Genomic DNA, 13,129 nt, shown 5'->3' with positions numbered 1-13,129 from the left:
TAAGTCTCTGTAACCTCAACAGTCTTCTCCGTGGATTGCCACCTTGTAGTGGTGGAGAAGCTTGTATGGACCTGAGATCCAGATGCCGTCTGGAGCTATGCTCCTGGTAGGGCCACCCATGACGGTAAGATCGAGGGGGAGGTCTCTGACAAAGAGCAATCCAACCAAGACCTCAACGGTGGAACAGGCGGAGGACGATGGCTGACCTTAGCAGAGCGTCACAACGGCTGGGAAGGCGGATGAAGGCTGCAGTAGAAACGGGTCTCCCGTCGAACCTGGATCCCGACCCAGATCTGTCAGGGAGCGTGGGGTGGCTGCCTGTGCACCAGTCTCCCCACGTTAAACAAAGTCACGCACAGGCGTCCTTCATATAGCACCCTGGAGGGGTGAAGGCAAACACCGAATGCAAACCTCCACTGTCTTGTGGCTATTACCTTATTCAGGAAAGATGAAGACTAGATCCAGCGGAATACTCGGAGGAGACCACCATTTGGCGGTCCAACGGGTAGGAAGGTGGACCCTGCAAAGAGTCGTGGAGCGCAATTAGGGCACAGTGTTCAAGTAGAACACTGGTGGCCATCCACTGCATCCTGACCTATCGCCAGCCATCTTGACTATGTCTTGCCACTGGATCCAGACAGGCTGGGACGAGAGAGTGAGGCTGACGATTTGCACAACTCTCCCTCACTTTAATCCAAGTCAAGCACACGTCATGACCAGTGGCGGACTGGCCAGGGTGTCATCTTGCCCGATGGCAAGTGGGCCCCTGATGAAGTGGGCCCCCTTTGTCTCCTGGCAACCAATATTTTTAGACCCAGTCCGCCACTGGTCGTGACTTCAAGAACCGTACCGCCCAACTGGGTGAAGCAAGATCACCACAGTAGCACGTGCAGCTGAGAAGAAGTAGGTATATTACAAAACTTACCTTCAGCGGTGCTGCAATTCTGCCACTGGCCGTGTGCGCGATTTTGGCGCGTTTGAGGGGGGGGGCGGGGATAAAACAGGTTTTTTTCACGACCTGGTCCTGAATTATATTTGTTGGAGTGCAAGATTTTGCTAAAGAATCGTTCCTACGGCCGTTCTGAGTGTTTTTTAAAAAAAATCACCCGACAAGTTAATCGCTGGAATGATTTTAAAATCAGCTTCTGAAGCCGCCAATGCTGACAACGGGGACGGATTTTATGAAGGACCAGGTAAAAGAAAGTAGTTTATTTTTATGTATAAAAGTGTTTCTTAAGATGTATTTAATTCACATTTTAAGTTGCGAAACGGTGATTTAGTCCCCGAACGAACTGGCAGTGTATTTGCTGCAGATATGGGGGACTAAATTCACCGCATCCTGAACGTTCTAAATGGTCCCCTACCAGTAAAACCCACTCGCAAGCTGATTTAAATGGCCATTAATTTACAGGTATTAAACATTAAATTCCTTCCATTTGGCCTATAAACCCATGACAATGAGATTTAAAAATTATGTTATATTCTGAATTCTTGTGTGAATGTTATTTGGACACTTAGGCTATTTAAAAATGTTAATCTATTCTTAAGAAATGGATAGATGTTTAGATCTAGTAATTGAATTTTGTAATTAGCTACAATTAGGTAACTAACTAATTATATGCTTTAATTTCAAGTCATCTAAGTAAGATTGTTTCATATTTGTTTCAGAATGCTTCAATCTATAATAACTGAAAATGTCTTTCAGTGCTCTTAAATTTTAAGAAAGTTATCGGCTTTTAAATGTTCTCGATCACAGCTTTTGTTTTAAGTCAATGAAAAAGCAATCGGGAACAAGATGCCAATTTCTGAGTATGAAAATGGCCATACCTTTTTTAATACTGAAGATATGAAAGTGAATTAGGTGTCAAATTAAACTTCTTTTTATGCTTTATCTCATGGGATAAATTAAAGACTTGATTTTTAAAATCTCAAAATTTTGTAACATTGCTAGAAGAAGCGCACCGCAAAAGCTCAGAGAAAACGCGCTGCTCGCAAGGCTCGAGCCACTTTAACTTCTACTGCAGCACCCACCCAACTGTGTCCCATATGTGGGCGAACCTTCCGGGCCCGGATCGGTCTCACCAGTCACCTCCGAACCCTCAAACAAAAACACGGAAGTATGGTCTTCCTCAACAGTGCATTCTTGAGTGCCCGTGTAAACTTTTGCTGCCCAACATATCAAGAATCAATCAACCTCTGCCTTAAAGGTATTGAAAGGATCGGAGTTCCAAAGATTCACTTTCTTAAGAGAAAATACTTTCCCCTCGTCTCTTTGCTTGAGATAGACACGAAATGCCGGTGCGCGCCCGCAGCGCCCCCCGCCGGCCCGCAGCGCCCCCCCCCCCCGCAGCGCCCCCCGCCGGCCGCAGCGCCCCACCCCCCCCGCCAGCGCCCCCCCGCCGGCCGCAGCGCCCCCCGCCGGCACCGCAGCGCCCCCCGCCGGACCGCAGCGCCCCCCGCCGGCCCGCAGCGCCCCCCGCCGGCCCGCAGCGCCCCCCGCCGGCCCGCAGCGCCCCCCGCCGGCCCGCAGCGCCCCCGCCGGCCCCGCAGCGCCCCCCGCCGGCCCGCAGCGCCCCCCGCCGGCCCGCAGCGCCCCCCGCCGGCCCGCAGCGCCCCCCGCCGGCCCGCAGCGCCATCCGCCGGCCCACAGCGCCCCCAGCCGGCCCACAGTGCCCTCCCGCTCCGTCCGGAAATGCGTTTGTTTACAGCCGGAAGTTGCCCGTCTCCAAGGCGGTTGCTAAGGCGCCGGCAGTAACGAAGGGCAGCGGGTCCCTCACGCAGACTCTTTTTTTAAAAGTAGACATTTGCGTCGGTGTAAATCCCAGAAAATGGCGAGCGCTGTTCTCTGTGAAATAAACTGGGACGATGGCTTCGCTATTCCGGTGTCAAACACAGAAAACAAGTCTTTGGAGGATGAGGTGAGTGGCGGAGTCCGCAAGCGACGCCTGGGGAAGACGGAGTTGTTGGAAATGGACTCGCCTTTATATTTATCGTTTATAAGTAAATAAAAAGTAAATAAGTGATGGACTCCCCGTCCCTGGCTTACGAACACCCGTGTACAGGGAGCGGCGGGTGAATTCACCGGCTGCTGATCCGCGGGATCCTTCTGCCGCCTCATGCAGGTCATCTGGTCTAACGACACTTAAAAAAAATACTAGACTAAGTGGGACCCGTTGGGTCCCAGTCACACGGGAGCCTGGTTCCCCAACGCAACCCATTCCCCAATGCAATATTGGGGGGGTTCAGGTGTGGGGGAGAGGTGTGAGTGGGAGGGGGGTGTGTGTAGGGGAGGGTGTGTGTGTAGGGGAGGGGTGTGTGTGGGAGAGGGGGTGTTGGGGAGAGGGTGTGTGTGTAGGGGAGGGAGGATGTGGGGGAGGGGTGTGTGGGAGAGGGGGTGTTGGGGAGGGGGTGTGGAAGAGGGGGTGTGTGGGGGATGGGGGTAAAGGGGAGGGGGGGGTGTGTGTGGGGGGGTGTTGGGGAGGGGGGTGTGTAGGGGAGGGGGTGTGTAGTGGTAGGGGGATTGTGGGGTAGGGGTGGTTGTGGGAGGGAGGGTGTGGTAGGGGCGAAGGGGGCGTGGGGAGGGTGGAGGGGTGGGTTTTGGGGAGGGGGTATTGGGTGGGGGAGGGGGGCTGTAGGGGAAGGGGGTGGGGTGGGGAAGGGGGGTTGTAGGGAACGGGGTGTATGTGGGAGTGGGGAAGGATGTGGGAGGGGGGCGGGGTGCGTGTGGTGGGGAGTAGGCGATGTGGGAGAGGGGGTGCGGGAGGGCGGTGTGTGAGCTCAGCGGCTCCCGGCTCCGACCACACTCACCGGATCCATGACCCGGCTCCAGACTCACTCTACGGCTCCCGTCCCCGGAACCTGTCGCACTCAGTGTCTCCCAGCCCCGGCTGTACACACCGGCTACCGGCTACCGGCTCGTCGTGGTGGTCCCCGCCCGCGAACACAGCCCCCGCTCACTCCGCTCCTTCAGCTTTATTCTCGCCGCCGGTGATTGACAGCTGGTGCCGGAAGGGGCATCGCCGTCCCGGCAAATAACAGACCAATAACTTTTGTAATATTCCACCGATCGGAATAAAACTTAATGCACTTGCAGCACAGGAGAATGGCGTGTAAGGTGGCGAAAATTCGTGGCGCTATCTGGTACTGTTTTTGCCCAAATTTAAAAACAACACAAACCAGAAGAGGACAAGATGTGGGTTTTATAAGTATACTAGACCAAGTGCAGACCCGTTGGGCCTGTTTCCCCAACGCGCGTTTGTGGGGGGGGGGGGGGGGGCTGCGGCATCACACTCACACTAACTACCCCCCAAACACCCAGGCGGGGGGGAGAGGGAGACAGGGTGGGGAGAGAAGAGGGGAGGGAGGGGAGAGCGGGGTGGGGGAGAGGGAGGAGGAGGAGAGTGGGGAGTGGGAGGTGAGTGGGGAGGGCAAGAAGGGGGGGTAGGGGGGTGGGAGAGGGGGGCAGGGGATGTTAGAGGTGGAGAGAGAGGATGAGGGAAAGGGGAGAGAGTGGTAGGTGAAGGGAGAGGGGGGGAGGGATGTTAGAGGTGGAGAGGGGATGAGGGGAAGGGGTGAGGGTAGGGGAAGGGAGGGGGGAGAGAGAGGGAGGGGGAGGGAGAGAGGTGGGGAGGAGGGAGGGAGAGGGGAAGAGTGGGGAGTGAGGGGTAGCGGGGAGTGGTGCAAGAGAGAGGGGGAGGGGTGGGGAGGAGATGGGGTGAAGAGGGGTGGGGGAGGGGTGGGAGAGGGGGAAGGGGAGGAGGAGAGGGGATGGCGGGAGGGGGTGAGAGAGGGGTAGGGGAGAGGGGGAGGAGGGAGGGAAGGAGGAGGGAGAGGGAAGAGTGTGGAGGGAGGGGGAGAGTGGTAGGGGGGAGGGGGAAGAGTGGGGTGGGAGGGGTAGGGGGAGAGGGATGGGGGGAGAGAGGGGAAGAGTGGTGAGGGAGGGGGGCAGGGTAAGAGTGGGAGAGGGGTAGGGGGAGTGGTGGAAGAGGCAGAGATGGGTAGGGGGAGAGGTGGGGGGAGAGGGGTTGGGGGTGGGAGAGGTGAGGAGAGAGGGGTGGGGGAGGGAGGAAAGATGGTGGGGGGGAGGAGAGAGAGGGAGGAGGGAGAGGGGAAGAGTGTGGAGGGAGAAGGAAGGGAGGGGGGGGGAGAGGGGTGGGGGAGGGAGATGGGGAGGGGTGGGGGGAGATAAGTGGAAGAATGGGGAGGGAGGGAGAGAGGTGTAGGGGGAGTGGTGGAAGTGGGAGAGAGGGAGGGTGGGGAGGGAGGGGGAGGGGGGGGGGAAGGGGGGAGAGAAGTGGAAGAGTGGGGAGGGAGGGGTAGGGGGAGTGGTGGAAGAGGGACAGAGGGGGAAGAGGTGGGGGAGAGGGAAGGGGGTCGGGGAGAGAGGGATGGGGTGGGAGGAGGAGGGGAAGAGGGGTGAGGAGATGGAGATGGAGAGGGGGGAGGAGAGAGGGGTGGGGGAGGAGGAAGATGGGGTAGGGGAGAGAGAGGGAAGAGTGTGGAGGGAGGGGGATGAGTGGGGAGGGGGAAGGGGGTGGGGGGAGAGAGGGAAGGGTGTGGTGGAGAGGGAAACGGGGTGGGGGGGAGAGGGAAGGGGGTGGGGGAGAGAGGGATGGGGGTGGGAGGGGGAGGGGGAGGAGAGGGGTGAGGAGAGGGCGAGGGGGGAGGAGAGAGGGGTGGGGCAGGGGAGGAGAGGGGGAGTGAGGTGTGGCTCTCCAGCTCCAGGCTCTGCTCCAGCAAGGCAGCAGCCTCCCCACCAGGCGCTGGGCGGGGATCGACCTGAGGATCCCGAGCGAGGCGGCGGACGTCGAACTGGGCTTGGGCCGCGGCAGCAGCCTCCCCACCAGGCGCCGGACCCGAGCGGGGATGTGGACGGGTGTGGACCCCGAGCAAGGCCGCGGCAGGCCGGCTTCTGCAGATCTTTCTGGATATTTCTGAGCTCCATGGGCTCGCTTCCTCGGCGCTTCAGACCCCGAGTACGGGGATGGGGATTGACTTATGACCTTGCTGCTTAAAAATGCAAGGATATAAAAAATCACACTGTACCTCTAAAAATTAAAGCAGATTAAAACCCCTGTCTCACAGTGCGAGTCGACCTACAAGTTACCCCGAGATTAAAACAAATTAAACTCGTGGTAATCACATACAATTAACGTAGCGGGAACGTCGGAACTCGTGGACGCAATTTAGCGACTCCATATAACCATATAACCATATAACAATGACAGCACGGAAACAGGCCATCTCGGCCCTACAAGTCCGTGCCGAACAACTCGTGGCGCTAACGGCAGGTAACCGTGAAACTTGTTAACTCTTGAAAAATTTCAAACATGTTTAAAGTTTTCCACGAGTCAAATTTACTCTTGAAGTTAAAATTTGAAACATTTAAACTCGTTGTAAGAACGTAGTGGCCCGTGAGTTTACCTTAATGAATCGTGAGTCTACCGTGGGCACTCTGTAACTCAGCGGGCAGGCAGCATCTCTGGAGAGAAGGAATGGATGACGGGATGACATTTCCAAAATTCTTCTGCGTCTTTGTCTAACTCCAGCACCGTGTGTCACTTTTTGTCAACCAGCATCTGCCCTTTCTCGTGTATGACATTATTTGTATCCGTGGCAGTTGATTGTCGCTCCCTTCAGTTTCCCAGGGGGTCGGGACTTTGGTGGTGATTGCCCATGGGGAGAGAGGGAGGGAAGAGAGGGAGGGGGAGAAGGGAGAGAGAGAGGAGGACAGGAGAGAGAAACACAGAGAGAATCAGAGGAACAGAAGTTTCTGAAGCAAGCACCTCACTATTATTGGCTCTTATTTATGGGATAAAAATGTTTTATCCAGGGTAACAAGAATAACAATGCACAAAATTAAAATGGTTATTGTGACGAAATGGGGAAGAAGGATTTAAAAAGCTGCCGCTAACAATTATATTAACCGCGTGGAAATTTCTGCATGGACAGATGACGACTCAGAGCATGTCAATAGCGATCTTTTTGTTTATTTCTCCTATCTCAGGATAAAGATGAAAAAATAACCAAATAGTCCTGCATGTTAAGTGCATAATAAGAACGACTAAAGGTCAGAGCTGTCCCTTCCACACCTCATTATGCAAATACCAAAGATGGGTAAAAATACCAGATTTAAACCTTCAGAGGAAATCTTTAATCAATTAAACGTTCTCAAGTTGCTTTTGCTGTATATTAACTGATAAAAAATTATCATCTGAAGCTTTTGCTTTCAATTCTTTTAATTGATAATTTTTTATCATCCTGGCAGCACCAGAGACCTGGGTTCGATCCTGACCTCGGTGCAACGTTTGAGCTTTGTCTTTCATTCAGAAGTTGCGGGCAGGCTGGGGTGACTGTAGGACTCTGAAAACGTTGTTTCCCAGGGCTGGGGTGAGTGTGAAAGAGGTGGTTTCTGGTCAGATCTGCCCAATCAGCGATGTTTTGAGCCGCTGCTTTTGATACAGTTTAAGTCGCGACGGTGGGACGGCTGCTCTGACGGACATGCTGGGTGAGTAGAGAGACACACACTGCTATCCCTTTGGTCTACGGACCTTGCTGTCGGGGGAAAAAATAACGTTAATGTTCAATTTACCTAATCTTTTTGTTAGAAGTTTACCAACATTTTGATGAGAGATAAATTAAGGGAATAAACCAATCTTACTAGACACAAAAAGCTGGAGTAACTCAGCCAAGCCAGCAGCATCTCTGGAGAGAAGGGTCGAAACATTTTATGAAGAAGGGACTCGACCAGAAACGTCACCCATTCCTTCTCTCCAGAAATGCTGCATGTCCCGCTGAGTTACTCCAGCATTTTGTGTCTATCTTCGGTGCAAACCAGCATCTGCAGTTCCTCCCGACAAAAAAAAGCCTATGATTGATGCCAGACCTTGAACAAATGCAGTTCAAATGGACTTTTGAATGCAATTTTGGAAGGGTTGTTTCTTGAAACAAACTGCTCTAAAAGTTTGAAGGAAGGAATTGCAGATACTCGTTTAAACCAAAGAGAGACACAAAATGATGGACTAACTCAGCTGGTCAGGCAGCATCTCTGGAGAAAAGAAATAGGTGATGTTTCGGGTCGAGATCGTTCTTCAGGCTAGGTCTTTTTATAGTGAAAAAAAAACTGTATGACATCACTTTTAACATGTGATGATTTTTCCATACGTCGGTAGACGTTGTTGGCTCAAGAGTAACTTGGGAGACGAACTTGGAACATCGCAGAAATGATAAGTAAACGACAAACTTAGACATACCCGTGGGAACTCAGTTAAACTCTTGAACATAAACTTGGAATCTCGTACACAACCACGAGTCTTTCACTCGGGGTCACTTGTGGGTCAACTCGCACCGGGCGACAGGCCATAAATCTATTAGTATTTTAAATTTCAAGATCTGGATGATACTTTTAGTAAGCATTGATCTACCATGGTGCTTGGGGTTAAGACTCTCCCTCTCCCTCCGTCCTCCTCCCCTCTCCCACTCCCCCTCCCACTCCCTCTCCCTCTCCCTCTCCCTCTCCCTCTCCCTCTCCCTCTCCCTCTCCCACTCCCCCTCCCCCTCCCCCTCCCCCTCCCCACAATCACAAGTACTCTCACCGACGAGAGTTCAGTTCAGTCTGAAGAAGGGCCTCGATCCGAAACGTCACCCATTCCTTCTCTCCAGAGTCGCTGCCTGTCCCGCTGAGTTATTCCAGCAACAGCAGGATCAAACCCAGGTCTCTGGTGCTGTAAGGCAGCAACTCTACCGTTGCACCACCGTGGCGCCCAAACTATATGCCAAACTTTAAAGTGCTGAAAAAGTTGCTGAAACAAGTTGTGTAGGAAGGAAATGCAGATGCTGGTTTAAACTGAATATAGACACACAAAATCTGGAGTAACTTAGCAGGACAGATTGCATCTCTGGAGAGAAGATCTCGAATTGAAACGTCACCACATCCTTTTCTCCAGAGACGCTGTCTGATCCGCTGAGTTACTCCAGCTTTTTGTGTCTATCTTTGCTATGAATCTATTCAGTTTTCTTCAGTTTTAGCACGGTTTTGGAGAATACTTTTATTCATATGTAAATCCGAACTGATGTGACATCTGATCGGAGTTGGAAACAGTAGCTATTGAAAACACACACCCATATACGACATCTGCGCCGCCGCATTTATGAACGTTTCATACAATAAAGCTGATATAAGGTACATAGGATAGGTATCGATTAAATCTAGACAACAGATTTAAAAAATAATCTAACCTTATGAATTCACTGTATAGAATGTGCTCTACTGTATGAAGTGTACAGCAAAACTTGCACTTTCAGAGTGGTCTATCGTGTAGTTTCTTCAGCGGACCACAAATTTATTTTAAGAGCAAAACATAAAGTGTTAGAGAACTCAGCAGGTCAGGCTGGTTCTATGGAGGGTCTGAAGAAGGGTCTCGACCCAAAACGTCATCTATTCCTTCTCTCCAGAGATGCTGCCTGACCCACTGAGTTACTCCAGTATTTTGTGTCTATCTATGGAAGGAATGGCTAGGGGACGTTTAGGGTCGGTCCCTTCTTCAGACATTTTTTAAGGGGTTAGGAAAGATCGAATATTTCACTTATTTAAATATGTTGTTACGAATATAACTAGTAGTGTGGGAGAAAATTCCATGCCATAATTGCCACATACACACCCAAAAGTAGAAAAGTAGAAAGTTCCAGTGTGTAAAAAAATAGATATTATGAGCTTTGTAGTCTCCTTGTACCAATCAAACACCAAATTCAAAATTCTATGTTTTGAAAATGGGCGAAGCAAAAAGTAGCATGTTCTCTAGAAAGGCTTATCCTAAAATAATTGATCGGAAGGACGTCTGTATCATTCAGTCAGTGAGCTGTAGATGTGGACGCCATGGCGGTAATCGCGAGTCCATCAAGATGGCGTGAAAAATTACCCATGACGTACTACGGCTTTTTCGTCGAGTGGAGTATCTTGCTCCGCTCTATGATCTTTGCCTCTATGCATGTTATTTTCAAAGTAGAATCTTATCCTCATCGCGAGAGTTGAGAGCGAATCTGGTTTTGTTTTAAAGCAATGGTGTTGAAATTAAGTATAATTAATGTACTACTCAAATTAAGGTTCTGGGACTTCACCAGAGAAGGGAACCGTATGGCTTTAATTCTGTGCAGTCTACAATTGGATCCCTGTCCCCAATTCCTCAAATACTGGAGGGTATGGAGATGAAGCAGAGACTACAAGGGTAACTTTTGTACTTGGAGGGTAATCTGTATCTGGAATGAGCACCCAGAGAAGGATATAGAAGCAGATCTAATCATGACTCTCAAAACACATTTGGACAAATATATGGATAAGAAGGGGAATTTGGGACAGATGCAGACAAATGAAACAAGCCCAAATGCCAACTTGATTGACATGGATAAGATGAACTAAAGGGCATGTTTCTGTGAAAAGTTATTAAGAAAAGTACAGGCGCCAAATATTAATGTGTCTTAATGCTGATGTTAAACTTATTTTAAATTCATTAGAATGCGCCTCAATGTTATGATTTGATGCAGAAGCAAATTACAGTCAATTGTAAAAATTAGAAGAAAAAAAAAATTGTGAATGCGGGAAATGTTGAGTAGAACAGGCAGTACCAGTGGAGAGAGAAAACGTCTGCAGGCTCCCGCGGTTGAAGTTCCAAGGACGATCCCCGACAGGGATCGCCAGCTCCACGATGTTTAATTCGCAGGCTCCCATGGTTGGAGCTCCCATAGTCGGTCTCCAGCAGAGGCCGCCAATTCCACAATGTTAGGCCGCAGTGCAGACGGAGAAAATGATATGGGAAAAAAACGCATCTCCGTTGAGGTAAGAGATTTTTTTAAAGTTTCCTCCAACCCCACCCCCCACACATAACAAGCTAAAGAACACTAAAACATATATTTAACACATACTAAAACCAACAAAGGAATGGACGAGACAGACTGTTGGCGAGGCGGCCATTGCCACCTGGTGGAATTCCAGGTTGAACTGAAAGATAAATGTATTGAGAATAGAGAAAAGTAGAGACTAAAAAGGGTGTTGGTACATAAGATATAGAAGCAGATGTGGACCATTTGGCTCCTTGTGCCAGCGTTGTCATTCAGTTAAATCATAGCTGATCTTTTATCAGAATACTGCTTTTTTGCTTGATCCCATCTCCTCGATTCACTTATTATCTGAAAATCTGTTACTCTGCCTTGAACTCAGTTGGTGACTGAACTTCCACTGCACACTTGGAGAGAGATTTTTTTTTTTAGACATTTTTTAAAGATTCACTGTCTGTAAATTAAGAAATGTCTTATCTCAGACATGAATGCATGGCCTCTCAGACAGGGGAAATGTTATCCCTGTATCTATCCAGCCAGGGAGGTCAGAGTTAGAGTGAGATTGGGGAGTCAGAGGCTGAGCAGCAACCTGATAGAATTATATAACATCATGAGAGACATGAATAGGAAGGAACCACAGATGCTGGTTTAAACCGAAGATAGACACAAAATGCTGGAATAACTCAGCAGGACAGGCAGCATCTCTGGAGCGAACGAATGGGTGATTTTTTTTTGGGTCGAGACCCTTCTTTAGACTGGTCAAGGGAAAGGGAAATGAGAGATATAGACAGTGATGTAGAAAGATATAGAATAAACTAGACTAAGTGGGACCCGTTGGGTCCCAGCATCACACGGGAGGGCTGGTCCCCCAAGGCAATATTCCACCTCTCCACCAATTCCAATATTGGTGGCCAGTGGGGGGAGGTGGTGGGGGGGCTTTCTGCAGCGCTAGTATGGGTGTTGTGGGCTGAACGGACTGTTTTCCAGAATGCTAGTATGGACATTGTGGGCCGAATGGATTCTTGGGCTGGCTGCTCAGTCACTCAAGCCTGTTGTGCTGGCAGCTCACTCACTCACGGCTGGTGGGCTGGCATGTGACTCACGGCTCTTCCTTGAAATTCCATTTCAAGCAAGGTGCAAGGCCACCAAATTCAAGTGCAGTTTCATACCATTTCAAGCAGGGGGCAAGGCCACTAAAGACAGCAAGTTGTGACCTCTCCCCCCTCCATCTTGCAGAGATTGAGCCACGCCCACACTTCTTGGTTTTATAGTCCCTCCTCCCCCCCACCAGAAGGGGCATGGCCTTCATGGCATGATTGACAGGAGCGAGAATCTCAACATTTTTTAAACACTAATAACTTTTCATCGATGGGAAACATCCTCGGCACCTGATGAGCGGAGGGGGACTCTGAGTAAGATGGCCAAAAATCACAGCCGTACATGGTAGTGGTTTTTTCTAAAATCAATATAAAGCGCAAACAGGAAGTGGTCAAGATTAGACTTTTAATAATATAGAAGGCAAGGCAACTTTAATTAGACAAGGCAACTTTAATTAGGCAAGGCAACTTTAATTAGGCAAGGCAACTTTAATTAGGCAAGGCAACTTTAATTAGACAACACAGCTTTAGCATTTCCAAACCAAAGGCAACACAGATTTAGCATTTCCACACCAAATGCAACACAGCTTTAGCATTTCCAAACCAAATGCAACACGGCTTTAGCATTTCCAAACCAAAGGCAACACAGCTTGAGCATTTGCAAACCAAAGGCAACACAGCTTTAGCATTTCCAAACCAAAGGCAACACAGCTTTAGCATTTCCAAACTATATTTACAAACCACATTAAGGGCACGGACAGGTCAGTAAAGCCACTCACAGTTTAGTAGATATGTGTTCAGTGTTATTCACAGCTCAGACAGAGAGACGTGACACTCTCGTTCCCCCATCTTGCAGAGGCTGACTGAGGCACTCAACACTTCCGGATTTTATAGTCCCTCTGGAAGGGGCGTGGCCTTCAAGAGAGAGAATCTCAACATTTTTTAAACACTAATAACTCTTTTATTTTTCATCAATGGGAAAAATCCGCTTGTCCTGACTCTGAGTAAGATGGTCAAAAATCACAGCCGTTAGTGGCAGCGTTTTTTCTAAAATCAATATACAGAACAGGAAGTGGTCAAGATCAAACTTTTAGTAATATAGATGAATGAAAGATATTCAATAAAAGTTAAGATGATAAAGGAAACAGGACATTCTTAGCTGTTTGCTAGGTGAGAACGGGGACCTGGTGCAACTTGGGTGA

At 49.9% G+C, this 13,129-nt stretch overlaps 1 protein-coding gene across 2 annotated transcripts in view; it reads left to right on the top strand.

Annotated features, from left to right (window-relative positions):
- The first annotated feature begins 2,708 nt into the window (after window positions 1-2,708).
- Window positions 2,709-13,129, top strand: part of ccdc39 (coiled-coil domain containing 39) — a 167,215-nt gene continuing 156,794 nt past the window's right edge. For both annotated transcript variants that reach the window (XM_033032154.1, XM_033032153.1), the window contains exon 1: window positions 2,709-2,918. In XM_033032154.1, the coding sequence (XP_032888045.1) occupies window positions 2,829-2,918 (90 nt within the window). In that variant the 5' untranslated portion in view covers window positions 2,709-2,828. The remainder of the gene's footprint in view (window positions 2,919-13,129) is intronic.

The sequence above is a fragment of the Amblyraja radiata genome, chromosome 13 (assembly GCF_010909765.2).
Source record: "Amblyraja radiata isolate CabotCenter1 chromosome 13, sAmbRad1.1.pri, whole genome shotgun sequence".
Classification (NCBI taxonomy): Eukaryota; Metazoa; Chordata; class Chondrichthyes; order Rajiformes; family Rajidae; genus Amblyraja; species Amblyraja radiata.
Note: the sequence above shows the minus strand (reverse complement) of the source record. Positions and strands in the feature narration are given on the sequence as shown.